At 39.5% G+C, this 15,934-nt stretch overlaps 1 protein-coding gene across 4 annotated transcripts in view; it reads left to right on the top strand.

Moving 5' to 3' along the window:
• Nucleotides 1–15,934, top strand: part of LOC136446923 (rap guanine nucleotide exchange factor 4-like) — a 99,407-nt gene that overhangs the window by 69,274 nt on the left and 14,199 nt on the right. For 2 of the 4 annotated variants that reach the window (XM_066445576.1, XM_066445579.1), the window contains 13 exons: nt 1,891–1,951; nt 5,208–5,284; nt 6,778–6,924; nt 7,596–7,705; nt 8,138–8,232; nt 8,980–9,061; nt 10,187–10,337; nt 10,847–10,941; nt 11,357–11,428; nt 12,765–12,816; nt 13,817–13,913; nt 14,552–14,698; nt 15,576–15,673. In XM_066445576.1, coding sequence (XP_066301673.1) covers nt 1,891–1,951; nt 5,208–5,284; nt 6,778–6,924; nt 7,596–7,705; nt 8,138–8,232; nt 8,980–9,061; nt 10,187–10,337; nt 10,847–10,941; nt 11,357–11,428; nt 12,765–12,816; nt 13,817–13,913; nt 14,552–14,698; nt 15,576–15,673 — 1,284 coding nt within the window. Of the gene's footprint in view, nt 1–1,890; nt 1,952–5,207; nt 5,285–6,777; nt 6,925–7,595; nt 7,706–8,137; nt 8,233–8,979; nt 9,062–10,186; nt 10,338–10,846; nt 10,942–11,356; nt 11,429–12,764; nt 12,817–13,816; nt 13,914–14,551; nt 14,699–15,129; nt 15,146–15,575; nt 15,674–15,934 lie in introns of all 4 variants that reach the window. The other 2 variants (XM_066445577.1, XM_066445578.1) reach the window with 2 other exon arrangements.

The following is a 15,934-nucleotide window of genomic DNA, read 5'->3' as shown; positions in this document are numbered from 1 at the left end:
CCAGGGTCTGGGATTTGTTAATGTCTATCAGCAACATTTATTTTTGTGTAAGCTATCCAGATGTGCTTTCACTACTGGTATCTTGACCCAAGTCTTAGCAAACCTGATGTCCCTAAGTGTAACTTTTAAACGTGTTAAGTTTTCTTTGCGTAATATCACACAAATCTTTGAAATATTAAGTATAGCGTCTAAGCTAACATGACGTCACTGTCTTTAAGTATCAAGCATGTTAAGTTTCCTTTGTGTAACATCACAAAAATCTTTTGAAAGACTTGCCCCAAGACTTTGTTTTGTACTTGTAACAGTCAGTTTCATGTAATCTATGAAACATCTTAAATTTTCCATGTCATGTTACCATTTTAAAACTTTATTTCTCACATATGTCATTCTCCTTTATTTTCTGATTCTTTTCAGAAGTTGAAGGGGCTAACAGATAAAAGAAATTCATGCAAGCATTAAGAGATGCTGCTTATTGTTTCTCTTCTCTTTTCTGCTGCATTGTTAGATTTGTCCTTTCTTAGTGTGTCGGTCTTTACTACCCATTAGAGTTATTAGAGTTGACGTCGCACGTTTTGTTCGAGTGTCGTATTACTACCATGTCACATGAAAATTATAACAATTAATTCTGATCTGTATTGAAGTAGAGAGGTTTTAACGATTAAAAAACTGGTCATGTAGACATGAAAATATTAATGCTTTCTAGTTAACATGTTGCATGCTTTCCTATTGCATCTTCTTTCTTTCCTTAGGTCCGGTCAAAATTTGTTTTCGCCAAATGTTCTAAGGCCCTAACGTCATTTTGATCCCCCCTTCAATCCACATGTATATCCCTTAAGCTGGCGTCCCAGTTCATGCGAGCCTCGGACGAATTTGTAGATTGCCCGAAGCTCGCCGAATTTCAAAATCGTCCGAGCGTCGACCATATTTTCCAATGAAAATCTCGGGTGACGTCCGTCGAACACTAAAAACTAAAAATCCCCCATAAGATGGTACCCAATGCTACCCTGGCTGTGCGGCAATCGGATCAAAAGAGTTCCTTACTGAGCTGACAGATGGATTTGAAGCAACTGAATTGAAAGGTCACTGCGTCTCTGGCTGGGTGACAACTTAATGTCGGAAAATCCTCTCTCTTCGTTTTTTTTTTACTGAACCCAGACTGTTACGTACATGTAGGTGTAAGTTTATACTGTGTCAACAGGCTACAATGTCAGGCCACCCTGCTCTCAGTTTCTGAGACAGCAGATTGGAGTTAGAGAGTTTGGACATTTGCATGGGGCTTACGTAAATGCTGTAGGTGTAGGATCACTTAACCAATGAGGAAGCAGCTTTAGCATCGTCGTGATAAGTACCAACGGAGCGCTAGCTATCAGATGTCATTATTTCACCATGCTTCGCTCCAACAAGACCATCGCGAAATTCCTGGATGAAAGCAAACTGCTGGGCAAGACGTTTTCTTCGGTGGGTAGAGGCCTGTTTTCGTACAAGGCTGGCGAACAAAAATATGCAATTTCAGTATCGTTTGGGTGTAAAATGAATATTCTGTACTTCGATTTTTGTGTTCTGGTTAAAGACAGAAGCTGTGCCGTTTTGTTCAAAATTGGGAGTATTTTCGTTTCATTGTTTGTAAATCACAGGGTTCAACAGGATAGTTTTGGGCAACATAGGTTTGAGTCAATAACATCTTATCAGTAGTTTTTGATCACCATCAGATGATACTTGATAAACACACTTCAACGTCCTTCTAATTTTGTGAAATGCTGATATCCTAACTCGTATTATTGTCTTTTCTCAATTATTGATGTCCATATGCCATATTGTGTTTTTTGATTTCCAGTATTTTCCATGATACATCTGAATTGTTCAATAAGACTCCTTTCTCCTTTGTTGCAGGTGAAGCGAGAGCTAGCCAGTGTCCTGAAGTTCGAATCCCATTCTCGAGCTGGCACCATACGTGAGTTATATTTATTATACCTTTGACCTAAGCCTTGGGATTCTACAACTAATTGGTCTTTTTTTAAACCTAAGCCTAAGTTATGGCAATGATTCTACTGCTTATTGCTATTTTTTCCACAATAATGTATACATATTTTGAAGGCACTTTTGTAAGTCATTATACTTGTGTTCATGTACGTGTTTGTAAATGCTTGAACATTCTCAACTAAAATAAGTATTTTTTCTACACATTGTTATAATGTGTAGTTTTAAGTTGCAATGTTGAATGTTTCAGTGTTTTTAACTGCAAGCTTAGAACTAAGGGCACCTATTCTAGTCCAAAAGTCTTCTTTTCACAGTATTGCAAAGTAGTCATTAATGCAGAGTATAGGCCTCAGATTAGATCCTATTATTTTTCATAGCATTGTATTTTGGAAGCACTGTAACTGTATTGCAACAAGGGTCGCATTGTCAGAGACAGCAATTTGTGTGACTGAAGCACAAGGATTTGTAGTAGATGCCTTCAGATGTTTCAAGTAGGTGAGTGTTTCAGTAATTGCCAGGCGTTCCTGTAACTAATGCGCGCGGGCGAAAAAGAAAAATCCAGAAGAATTTTTGCTAAACCACAGGACTACAAAGGTGGTATTGTGACTTGAACCACAGAACACAGTGTATCTAGCAAACAACGAGTCTTTATTTGTAGGAGGTACATGTAGGTTGTCTTGTTCATCTTAGCAGGCCCAGCTCAAGTGATCGATTTTTAATATATTGACAAGCAACCATCAAAGATGTACACTATTAGATGTTATTTGGCTCCAAGGACTGTGGATGATGTATGACTGTGATAAGAATTCTCATAAAGGCAGTTTCAACATACATGACATTGAGCTCCATATTAAGCATTCCATGGTTCACAATTACAAATCTCACTGTGAAACCTCTATACCAATGCCTCAACTCCTCTGGCTCATGTCTCTCATCGTTGCAAAAAAACATGTGAGTAGGCCTCTCTGGATAGGACGTACGTCTTTGAAACTGTCTGGGCTATACTCGCTGGCTGCCACGAGTCTCTCGTACAACATTGCAAGGAGGATAAACCTCCTTGAACAGTGCAAACATAGCACCCCCTGATGTATTTTGTGGTAGTACGGAACAAGTTTTACGTGTATACTATAGACGACAAGCTGGCACAATGCTGGTCTTTTGCGGCAATATACATCGGCAATTTCCGGAGGTCCGTGAAGCCTCGGAGGAGCTGATTTTTAAAACAGGCAAAAATCAATGTGCGCGCAGACGTCATCCATGAAATTAAGTTGGCCTTAGGGGAAAAAAAGAGCAGCAAAGAGACTTCAATCTACACCGCTAAGAGAATTACACCCACAATCGTGAGACAAATAAGCCAGCTCAAGGCGTCCGGAGTTTAGCATGGAAGGTCGAGGTCTGATTTAGCAACTATGCAACTGCATCTAAATGAGATTGAAATCAAACTATCATTCTTCCCAGATGTCATAATTTTGTTATTGGTTGAGGTATGGAAATTGCAACCCTCTACATGTGAACATGTGAAACTAAAGGCACGTGTTGTAGAATTTTGGTACCAAAACTGCAAATAATAATCTGAGTTTAAAGTCTTTATTTAGATTGACATTTGCAAATTATTTTTAACATAATTTATTCATTTTTTCACATTTCCACCTTTGGTTAACAATGCGAAAGTAGCCGCGCAAAGTCCCCTTGTTTTTGGTAGCTTACAGAAAATTACCCAGTTGGATAAAATGGATGCAGCAGTGGAAAGTGCGCAATAAAGACATTCTCACTACACAACAAAGTCGCATTCATACACTGTGAGTATCGTTGTGCAGTGTACTAACTTAAAGGTAGATTCAAAAATGACCAAAAACGGTAACTTTGTTTTCATTGTCATTTAATGTTTTAATCAGTCAGATTCTACAACTTGTGCCTTTAAAGAGGACATTTTTTTACTGGAGACTTTCTGCTAGAGCCACTTCAATGTTCACTACTTATCCAATATCCCTGTGAAAAACATTTATACAATTATAGCAGCTTTTCCAATTCCAAATGGATAAGATAGGTAAGCTTTGAAGCACTTTACTTTGTCCAGATCACAAGAGTTACTGCCTGATATGCCACTCAAAGACACTAAATCTCAATAATCAGAGTGTGTTCCCTCCAAACACAAATTCTGTTTTCAGAAGTCCTTGCTTGAAGTGATATTTGAAAGCCTCACTCTTGTAGCGAAAAAAGACTCACAAAACTGTCTGATGCGCAGAGACTTAATGTCAATAAGCCATCAGAGTTAGATTTCCTCCAAATATGGACTTATTTTCCTCCCTATATATGAAGCGTCTTTCAAGTCTGTCACTTTCAAGTCAGCGTGACCCAGCACTTAGTGCTGAGATTGGACGAGACAAAGACACCCCCGCGCTCGAAAGTTGCTATGGCGCTATGTGCGTATACATGTACCCACAAGCACTTATAACATGATAGCTATTGTATTTATACATCTATAAGAAGACCCTGGGGGCAGGAGTTGCAATGAATGCTTGATCGTAAGGATTTATAAGACAAGTCGTTTTCGGAGCTTCGGTAGTGAGGTAGATGAAGATGTCTGGCATGGCAGTGTCGCACTGCACTCGAGGTATTTCTTTGTTTGTGGAATTTCTGGATATTGTCTTTTTGGATAAGATCTATGAAATACACTGTCAGGTAATATTGGAGAAATGTTCTTGTTATGATGATCATATTGGTGAGAAATTTACTTTCTCTTTGCATATTCTGAAAATGCTACGTACATTTGTGAAGGGCATTGTAGATGTTGGACTTAATTCATTTGTTCTAGCTTTGTTCCACACTTAACCAGTATCCAGTTTATCGTCTGTTGTTCCCAGTCTTACAAGGGTTTAACATGCTTACACATGGATGTTGTGGCTTGACGGCAGACTGCCCGGTGCCTCTGTTCTATGGGTTACTGTAATTCACTTTATCTTAATGGTAGCAAAATTTCACGGTGTAAGGACAATGGACATTTTCACGGTGGCGGCAAGTGATTTACAGTATGAAGGAATCATAAATGATTGCAACGAGTTTTTCACGACGATGATAAGTTCACGGTACAGAGGTGACCGTGAAAACAGTGAACATAAAGTTACAGTGAAAGAAACCAGAATTAGTGTACCATTTCTTAGGTTGTATCTGGTTTTCCCTTTGTGAAATCATAGTTTCCACAATTAAACATTTTTCATATTTGTTTGCAGTGTTTAACCAGGGAGATGAGGGAACCTCGTGGTACATCATCCTGAAGGGTTCAGTCAACGTCGTCATCTACGGAAAGGTGAGAACAGAAAGATGATTTTTCTTCTTTTAGGTTTTGTAAACAGTGGCAGTTTCAGAGTTACACATGGCTTACCCCTAAAAAGTTATCAACATGTGTACTTAGCATACCTAAAAAACGTTTTTCCAGTAGAATTGTTCTTGAAATGTGAAAGTTGGTGATTTTCCAAATGAATAAAAGTGCAAAAAATATGGATGTTTGGCATGCAGAGTAGTGAACGGTCGGTCATACGAAGAAAAGCGTTGATTCTTGTTCACACTAGGCTGGCTTGTATTCATTAGTACCACCCAAATATAAGGTGCCATTGGTTCAGATTGTTTTTGTGCTGTGAATAAATGCTGGAAATATCAATCAATGATGCAAGCATGCTAAAAAGTGCCTTTAAATGTTAAAAAAAAAAGATTTCGCTCTCTAGAATATTCTCAGCAAAATATTGTTAGCAAATATTCTACATTGATTACCTAAATGTTTGGTGAAAAAAAAAATTGCTTGACAAACTGGTCACGCCCCACGAGGTGGTGCCAAAAATCCCTGCCACCCGTTGCGGCTAATTAACTGGTGTACAGATTGCCACCATTGTGTGGAGGGCGCCCCTAGTCTCTGTGATTGACGCGGCCACATGCCCAATTACATGCCCTGTTAGAACCCTTTTAGCCCTGGCAACCTGGGAGTATCGGCTCTACTTCAGTGGTTTCCACCACAAATTTGTTTTGTACATAGAATTAGACACTCCCACGTGAAGCATTAAAACAAAAGAATGTCAGTAATTAGCCTTTGAAACATGTGTGACCTTAATCTTCAATTGGTAAAGTACACGTGGATTGGATAAAGACATAGCGCTTTGTTCTTCAAGTAAGACTAAAACACGTGGGCTGTCCCCTGAGTTGAACAAAAATCCACCGGTCCTTTGTTGTAGGGTTTAACCTATAGGGAATGCCTGGTGTAGAACACAGCATGCTTTCAGGCTAGCCGGCAGTTGTTGGGTATGACTACACATGTGGAGGTGGTATTTTAAACATGCTCCTCACGATATTGTCTGGCAAAGATTGTATAGCCAAGGTGGGTGGTAAACAATGTTGTAAATAATATCTGTTAATTCTGTTGTCTTGCTTTGTTTTAGATTTATTAGTAGAGTAATAACAGCCATTGTTTCAGGTCCTGTTTTTGTCTCAGTTCACTCAAAGCTTGAAGTAATATACCGGTTGATTTTGTGTGCTGAAAACCATTATTTTGGCCCCTAGATTTTGTGTTGCCTTTTTTTCAGATAAAAATCACTGTACAAAAGAATCTATTATATATATATTTCTGTCACACATTTATGACAGGAAAAATTCCTGCGAGAAAATGTAATTTTGCATTTTGTTCTATTTTTTATGTAGGCCAGCCATACGCATGCATACATACCACATGCAAATGTCCACGCTAATTGTCTGTAGCCCCGAAAAAACTGCGTCAGAAACCGACATGTTTATATTTTCCCACCTGTGATGCAGGGCGTCGTGTGTACGCTACATGAAGGGGATGACTTTGGAAAGCTCGCGCTGGTGAACGACGCGCCGAGGGCGGCGTCTATCGTGCTACGGGAAGACAACTGTCAGTTTCTCCGCGTGGATAAAGACGACTTCAACAGGATACTCAGAGTGAGTCAAACAACTGTTACGTAGGTCAGGAGGTTAGATTAATGGTGAATGGTGTCTATAGTAAAATTAATCTCTTAAATCCCCGTTACATAACAAGAAATAGGCCAAACAACCTGGTATATTCCAGCTTGTCCTTTAGTAACTTGTGAAAGACGAAGATGCTGTCTGAAAGGTCTGACCGTTTCCAGATTTTACCCAGTTGCTTGAGTGATTGTTGGCTTGCGTAGTGCCTTTAGCACTCCGAAGTAGCCGTTTGGAACCCAATTTCCTGTCAGTTACAGAGTAAGGCAGCAGGGCAAAGGCTAGATATACTGGTTAACGAAATCTATGGTAAAATTAATCTCTTTAAAGCGCCTGTCACACAGCACGTAGATCGATCAACTGATGAGTCTGCGAGCTCCAAAGAACATTTTTGGTAGTAATGCACCCGGTCATTGCATGATCTTTAGGGATTGGCGACTGATTCACAGGTCACTGATCTGATTGATAGAAATAATAAATGTATTGACAGTAATAAATGAATTGACAGTAACAATGAATTTGATTTATAGAAATAATAAATGAATTGACAGTACTTGTTACATGTATGTTCTGTAGGGTGTAGAGGCTAACCCAAATTCTTAATATTTCCCAGAGGTTTAAGATGTTTGATTTCTTGTTCTGTCCTGTAGGATGTGGAGGCTAACACGGTAAGGCTGAAGGAGCATGGACAGGACGTGTTGGTTCTGGAGAAGATTCCGGCCAACAACCACATCGACAGCGATGAACACACCCACTTCAGGTAGGACCTATTGGGCAAATCTTAACCCTTGTCCTGCCAATGTTTTAAGATTGATAATGATAATGAGTTTATTGTAAATTCTTGCCCTGTTGGCAAATTGCAAGTAACATGAAATTGCAAGTAACATAAATGATGTAAAACAGTATAACATGTGTCTACTCTGACTAGTATAAATGCTGACTGTAAATCTTAACTTATTGGGTTTGACTTCTTTTTCGAAGACAGTGAAAGACGAAGGTTTCCAGTTTTTCTGTAATGTGTGGGTTCTGTGATGTTAAGACGAGAGTTATAAGTTTGTTTGTTTTTGTCTGTGAACACAGAGAAATTAGGATGTAATTCGGCCAGGCCTAATTGTTACATGATAGGCTTGAGAATATCAAAATGTATTAGACTGAATACAGTCCACTTCAAATTTTTCTTCCATTTCCATAGATACTCGGTGATGGCGGGAACGCCAGAGAAGATGTTGGAACACCTATTAGAGACCCGTGTGGACAGCAGGTGGAATGACGAACCCACAGTCACCGGTGAGAGACCTTATCCTGTCACTCAAAATTTTGCTTCAGTATAATACAATATTTCATGCTGCCTATGTGTAAAAAATTTGAATATTCCACATTTAGACTTGTACTTTACAAACCAGTAAGATATATTTCATGTCAATATCTTACAATTTTAGTTGAATTAAGCTCATAGATGCATCTTTATTTTCCTTATATGTTAAAGCTGAAATTTCAAAATGTAAGTTTGAATTGTTTAGTATTAGTACTGGGTAGCCTATATCATTTGCCAGACTCTAGTCAATTTCAATTTCCACATGTTGACATTCCTCTCAGTAAGTGATATAATCCTCTTTATTTGAAGAGCAATTCCGTATAAAACGGGAATTGTTGTTTCCTTGAATAGTTTCATCAGGTTGGTAAGTCACTGAATGAAAAAGACTCTTTTTACACAACCAAGAAATTTATTCCACCAACTTTGATCAATAGTTGTGTATGTGTTACACTTCTGTATGTTTGGGACCGCATAGTGATGTGATCCTGTGATTGTACATAATATTATTATGTAAATGCTTTGCCTTTGGGTTTGCATCTCATTAATATGCATAAACAGCAACACCTGTGCTGCATTGCTATGTGAACCAGTCAGAATTGCCCTGAAGAAGGTGACAGATGGTCACCAAAACGTCAGTGGAATAAATCTCTTGGTTGTGTAAAAAGAGTCTTTTTTATTCAGGGAATTGTCGTTAATCGTGAAACTTGTGTGTTTTTCAGCCGACACCTTCATGGAGGACTTCCTCCTGACTCACAGCGTCTTCATGCCGTGTAACCAGCTGTGTCCGGCGCTCATGGCTTAATATCCTTTTAAGGCACATTAGCTACCCTGTTAACAATTATATGTAAGTAAAGCCCCCCTCTCACTGGACCCACGATGCATTGACGACCTCGCTGCGACCGGGCAATTTGATACCGCACTAAACAAATTTTATCGATAAAAATCGAATCTTTTAAGCTTTGTGTGATTTGTTGTCTTTTTAGTCGTACTTGTACGTTTTGCATGATGTTCCCATTATAAAGTCAAGGCTAACTCCAATTCAATCTAAGACACAGTGAGGTCGCAAACGCATCACAGGTCCAGTGAGAGGGAGGCTTAAGGGAGTAAAGGAATAGAGAGCCTCTAAATCGTGCTTCCAGCAGCCCTTCCAATGGCTGAGGTTGGGGCCCAATCACTCCCTTAGCTGTGAGAGATTGTATGACACCTGCTAGGAGAAACCTAAGAGATAATTGTGTACTTCTGTAGTTAAAATTCATCATGATATGAAGTGAATTTTTGACAGCTGCAAAGTGATTACAAGAAATGATTGTTTGCTTCAACCTGTAGTTAAAATTTATCATTATAGATGAAGTGATTTTTAGTTGATAGCTACAACGCAATTTCAACGCTCATTATGTAATTTAGCTGGAGTTCCTTTGTACTAAATGCCTTTGAAAGATGTCGGTGAAAAGTGACTGACAGTTTTGTTTTCTCAACTGTTTGTGAAGGCAGAAAATTACTTGATATATATATCTATAGTACTGTAAATGCAGAAATGTTTTCGGTGGTTTTATGTTCGCGGTAAACTCTTCAGCGCAAACTTAAAACCACCGCAAAACTTTTTGCCCACATCTGTACATTTCAATGTTTCATCTGTCAATTCCTGGCAATCCCAGGTAGATGTTGTGTCCTTTGGAAAAGCATGACGTTCCTCACTCCACCCAGGGAGCTTAGCAAGCAGTCAAGAAGAAAACAGAAGGCTGGGAGGAAAACTTGCATCTTACTACATGCATATCACTCCCTGAAACTGTTTGTACTAAGGTACAGTCCTTAGACTCTGTTTTAAAATAAAAAATTCAATTTGGCATTGTTTCTTAAAATTAGAGAATCAAGAAATAGAATTGTGTATCAAAACTTGATAGCCAGTTTGTCCTTGACTGGTCTCACCTATCATGCGGAGGTTCGGACGGGTCCTGACCAGGAACTGGTGGACTACGCGCTGGCCAACAAGAAGAGAGTTCTACACATGGTCCAGCAGTGGAGCCGGATCGTCGGGGACGCCTTCATCGAGAGCAAAACCATCAAAGCCTTCCTGGAGGTACGTCTATTTTTTATTTTTCTATTTATTGGTTTGCATGTTCAGGACATACAGCCAAGGCTGCCCAACTAGCCTATGGCTATTACCTCTGTGAAAAATGGAGGTATAATTTTTGGGTTGTGTGTGAGTGTGAGTGTGTACATGTATGTGTGTGTGTTTGTGTGTGTGTGTGTTAGTTAGTGTGTACGTGTGTGTGTGTGTGTGTTCGCGTGTGTGTGAAAAAGCTTAAGAATCTTTTACTATAGATGGATTGCATTTGGTATGTGGGTCTGTGTTGTTGACGCAGAGGTCGATGTCAATTTTGGACCTCCTTGTGGCTGACCTTGGTACTGCAGCAGAAGTTGCTTCATTTGTGGAAGGACTTGTCGGCTTTAGACATCTCTCTCCATGATGTTCCATTTTTGGCACAGGACCTACAGTTAGCTTTTCTATCAATTACAATATTCGTTAACTAGATTGTACGTCAAAGATTCTTGCATTTACAACGATGTCTTGACTGTTTCTTAAAGGAACTGTGTTTAGCTGTATCAGAAGACTGCCAGACGTGGCCGGAGCTGAAGGAAGATCTAGCCGCCTTGGAGAAACTCATGAGCAGCATGCCAGAGTGAGTACCTCCTTGAGATGCAGCTCCTCACAAGGTGTCTTAAAGTGTCTAAGTGTGCTTAATTGTCTTGTGGTAGGCAACTCTATGTCTTGTGCAGAAGGTAAAGAATGGTGGAGTTTCTCTTGACCATCTGTTGTTTCATCAAGACCTCAGAATCAGATGGGAATTAATGGCCAAATCCCAAGTATGCAAATCGATCCCATGTATGCAAATTAACCATATATGCAAATGTTTACAGTGACAACCTGTCAATTATACCCATTTTCCCTTGAGTGGTCATTACAGACAGGTTGGACTGTGTTACACTTTTCACTGTCACGCAAGCTTGATACAATGGCTGTACGAAATGCACCAGATGATTGCAGAATCACTCGTTTGTGAACGCACCCTTTTTGTGTTGCTTGTTACGACGTAGGCCAGACGGCGACCTTCCTGTGTTCCTGTCCCTCACTCCCTCCTCCATACTGGTTCCTACTATAGGGTGGAGGTACGTTAAGCTGCGCACTTCTTCTTGCATGTCTTCACTTGCGTTATAGAAGCCATTCTGAATCAAAGATGAAGTGCGTTTGCCAAGACAAAAAAATTTTATTTACCCAGATTTTTACTGATCAGCTCCAGTCTTTGTCAAGGAATGAGTCCTGCACTGCGTCTGTGACGTCACATTTTGCCGATAGAATATGTGACTTGGTGAGTGCATTGGATCATGAGTGCAATTTGCAAGAGGAATAAAAGAGGCCATCTACATCATGGCTCTACAACCATCCCTCAACAGAGACGGGGGGCGCCATAGACTTTCTGCATCTTATGATCCACTGCTCACTGAGTCTCGTTTTCTATCTGCATAACGTGATGTCACATAATTCAAAAGCAGTGGATTGCTCCTTCCTTGACAAAGCTGATCAGTTGAAAATTAGGGTACATCTAATTTTTTGTGTTGGAAATTGCAGTTCAACTCGGATTCAGAACTTCTTGCATGTCGCTGGGGATGTTGTCGCTTTTCTCTGTACATGTAAGGCCACGCCAATTTTATTTGTTGGTTCTCATAGTTCAAAAAACATTTGCAGTGCATGGCTAATGCATGACCATTCTGTTTTCTGGCTAATGCATGACCATTCTGTTTTCTGGCTAATGCATGACCATTCTGTTTTCTGGCTAATGCATGACCATTCTGTTTTCTGGCTAATGCATGACCATTCTGTTTTCTGAAGGTTGCATGTGCTCTCTTTTTTGTGGTATGAATCTAATGCATGAATCATTGGCCAGACAAAAAGGTATCATTGGTAGCCAAGCAGTAAGGCTGCCGAACTCAGGATTTAGAGGTCCTGGGTTCGAATCCTAGCAGGATCCGATTTTGTACCCTTTACTTGATTCAGATGAAAGTAAGTACTAGTAGAAGCTAGCGTTACTCAAGGGAGGTTACAACTGGTGAAAAGAAAGGGATGCCACTGCCCTGGACATGCAGTAATACAGTCTATACAGGGGCTATGGGATTTCTAATAACCTTTAGGCCACACAAATTTAATTTCTTGGTTAACAGATTTTTTTTTAAATTTTGCAACAAAAAAAATCATGAAAACAGAAGGCTGGGGTGAAAACTTGCACCTGACCCTGTTAACTCCCTGACATTGTATGCACCAAAGTACAAACTTTCCTCTGAGATTCTGTTTTCATGTTGATTTTCCAATCTAGCATTTAAAAAAAATTCCATTGACCAAGAAATTAGATTGGTGTGGCCTAAAGCAAATAAAAAAGTAAAGCTTATCCTTGTTGGACTTCATGTATATATTATGTTAATGTATCATGATCCTGTTTCTTGCCTGTAGAGACAACTCAAATGGTGATGCCAAACCTGTGTCCACTCTCAGGAAAGTAAGGGTAAGCATCGTGCATGTGGAGATTTTTTACACACTTCCAACTTTCAATACATTCAACTCCTTTTTGATATTAAGTTACTAGTTTGCTGGATGTTCTTTTGACAGTATAGTACATGTACGAAAGATATTGGACATGATTAACTTCTTACCTGCCAACATTTTTGTAGCAGGAACATAATGAATAGACTACCAAAACATTGGCAGGAAAGAAGAACTTGGTTTTGTCTAAGAAAAGTCAAACATCCTGTGAACCATTAACCTAATGAAAATATTCAAACTTTAAGATGGTAGTATAACATGCCATTTTCTCATAGAATCGAGAAATCTCATGACGTATTTTGAGTGTGTCACATTGACTATTTTGTTTGTTAAGAATCTCATGCCTCAATCCAGCTAGTGCCTCCATCTTTGCACAGCAAGGAATTTTCTGATAGATTCTGTACATTTTATAATAATGATAATAATAATGATGGTTTTTATTCACATATACAACAGTGACAGGGTGGCAAGGTCCCATACAGGGACCCTGAATTGGTCTGCCTCTTTACACCTTTAAAGACAAGTTAAAAACTACATTATTACACACTGTTGATGGCACATCATTGTTACAATATAAAAAGGATTCTTCTACTAAATTCACGAATTAAAAGTTTTACACATTCTTAGCGGATCAAACTAAGCTTGGGCAGTTTTTACAGTACGTTAAGGTTTGTTGTCCTTGTTCAGCAGTCTTACGATGTACGGTATACTGAGCTGTTTCTAAGTCTTTCAGTCCTAGTTCTGACTGTGTCGAGTTCGTTACAATGTCTTGTGTGGCGGTTACTAATCTGTCCTCTGGATTGAGGGAACAGACCTCTCAAGGACGTGTTGTTCAGCAGTTTTCTCCCAAAGCGGAGGCACAGCTGTTCCCGCCTCGTATCCAATTGTTGCAGAGCTGATTACAGGCGTCAGCGTAGCTAGAGCTTATGAAGAAAATTAAACGTGTTGTTTTTGTTTCTCAGTCCCGTGCCTCCATCTCCGGAACGTTGCGCAGACTTCCCAAGGAGCTGTCCGAGGAAAAACAAACACGCAGGAGAAGAATAAAACCTTCCGACGAAAGTAGGCAACAAGTTTATGCATTGACTAAAATAGATGAATACAACTGTACTTCAATGTAGAGTACCTGGAGAATATAACTGGAGTCGACAACATGGATCATAGTATATTTTTAACCTGATCAAAGGGACTCCATGCTAAAATCATTATTGAATTGGAAAATCCGTAGCCAAAACCTTACGAAATAGCGGAATTCAGTTCAGACCTCTTACAATTTACTGATAACCATTCTACATGACCAAAACAAAGTTGTTTCTTGGGCAGTGACTGTATAAAGGGGTGATTATTTTCAAACATTTTTTATAGATGTTCTTTTTCTCTTAATCTTTCTCTTATTCTTTGCATAATTTTGTATAGGTGTACTTTGCATTGAAAAATCTGAATTTAGTTCATTTTTCTCCACCTGTTAGGACAATCAATTACAGTTGCCATGGGGAAAGTTGTGTCTCTTACTCAGTCATTGTTTTGATGTTGAACCATTTTAACAAACTGTTTTCTCATCCATGTTCCAGATATCTTTAAGTTGTACTATACATTGGGATGTCAATTCAATGAAGACTTTGAATTAAGCTTTGTCTTTGATATAGTCAGTCTTGGTTAGAATTTTCAGCAATTTTAACAAATTCTTTTCTATGTTCCAGATATCTTTAAGGTGTACTTTGCTGATCACACATACAGCACACTGAGACTGGCCATCTCAGCCACAGCCGAGGAAACCGTACAGAGCACCGCCGAGAAGCTCTGTCTGGGGGAGGACCTGGTGCTCTGTGAGGTCAAGTCAACAGGAGGTTAGTTAATGATTCTGATTATTAACTAGTACTAGTTAATGATTTTGGTTATTAACTAGTAATGATTAAAGAGGATACGGTACAGAGCACAGTGGAGGAGCTATGTCTGGGGGAGGACCTGGTGCTCTGTGAGGTCAAGTCAACAGGAGGTTAGTTAGTCATTCTGGCTATTAACTAGTACTAGTTAATGATACTGGTTATCAACTAGTAATGATTAAAGAAGAGACGGTACAGAGCACAACGGAGAAGCTCTGTCTGGGGGAGGACCTGGTGCTCTGTGAGGTCAAGTCAACAGGAGGTTAGTTAGTCAATCTGGTTATTAACTAGTACTAGTTAATGATACTGGTTATTAACTAGTAATGATTAAAGAAGAGACGGTAGAGAGCACAGTGGAGAAACTCTGTCTGGGGGAGGACCTGGTGATCTGTGAGGTCAAGTCGACGGGAGGTTAGTTAATGGTTATGGTTGTTAACTAGCAATAATTAATCACTGTTTGTGATGGCAAGTTAACTGGAGGTTAATTATCAATTCTAAATAGCAATTAGTGAAAGTTAGTGTGTTTCGGCAAAGACAAAGCTTGACTCAAGCTCTGTGTAGTCAACTGAATTAGGTTATAATTCTTCCTAGCAATAATTTATAAATTGCTTGATTGCAAAGTTGGCATGTTTGTTAGGGGCAGTTCATACCAGTGATTCAGGTGCACATAATGTTCTGAATTTGAAAATACACAGAAAACACAATAGTTTGTAGTTTGACAGGGTTGGTGATTACCAAAATTGATTTGTTACCAATCAACATTAAAGGCTTTTAAGCTTAAAAGCTGTATCATGTATTACATTTTTTGTGTTCCAAATGACAGCTCATTTTTTCCCTGTAGAAAGAGTTGTGTTGAAGGAGTCAGACGTCTCCGTGACAACGGGACTCAGTCTCAACGGCAGACTCTTCATCGCGCCCAGGGAACATCTCGATTCATTGGTGAGTGTTGCAGCCAATATTCATTCTTTTGTAAAACCAGACCAGTGTGGTCTGTTGGTGCCCAGATTTAAAAAAATAATCTCTGCAAGGTAAAGGTAGTCCATAGCTTTTTTGAGGCCGGAGAGGCCGGAAAGGCTGTTATCCACTGTGTCTAGGGCACGGTATTGGACGGTGGATCCCATCCCTCACATTCCAACTCCTTTTACATCCCCAACTAAAGTCAGGTACCCAATTTTACACTTGGGTGGAGTGAGAAAAATC

The sequence above is a fragment of the Branchiostoma lanceolatum genome, chromosome 13 (assembly GCF_035083965.1).
Source record: "Branchiostoma lanceolatum isolate klBraLanc5 chromosome 13, klBraLanc5.hap2, whole genome shotgun sequence".
NCBI lineage: Eukaryota > Metazoa > Chordata > Leptocardii > Amphioxiformes > Branchiostomatidae > Branchiostoma > Branchiostoma lanceolatum.
The sequence above is the reverse complement of the archived record's forward strand: the minus strand, read 5'-3'. Positions and strand labels throughout refer to the sequence as shown.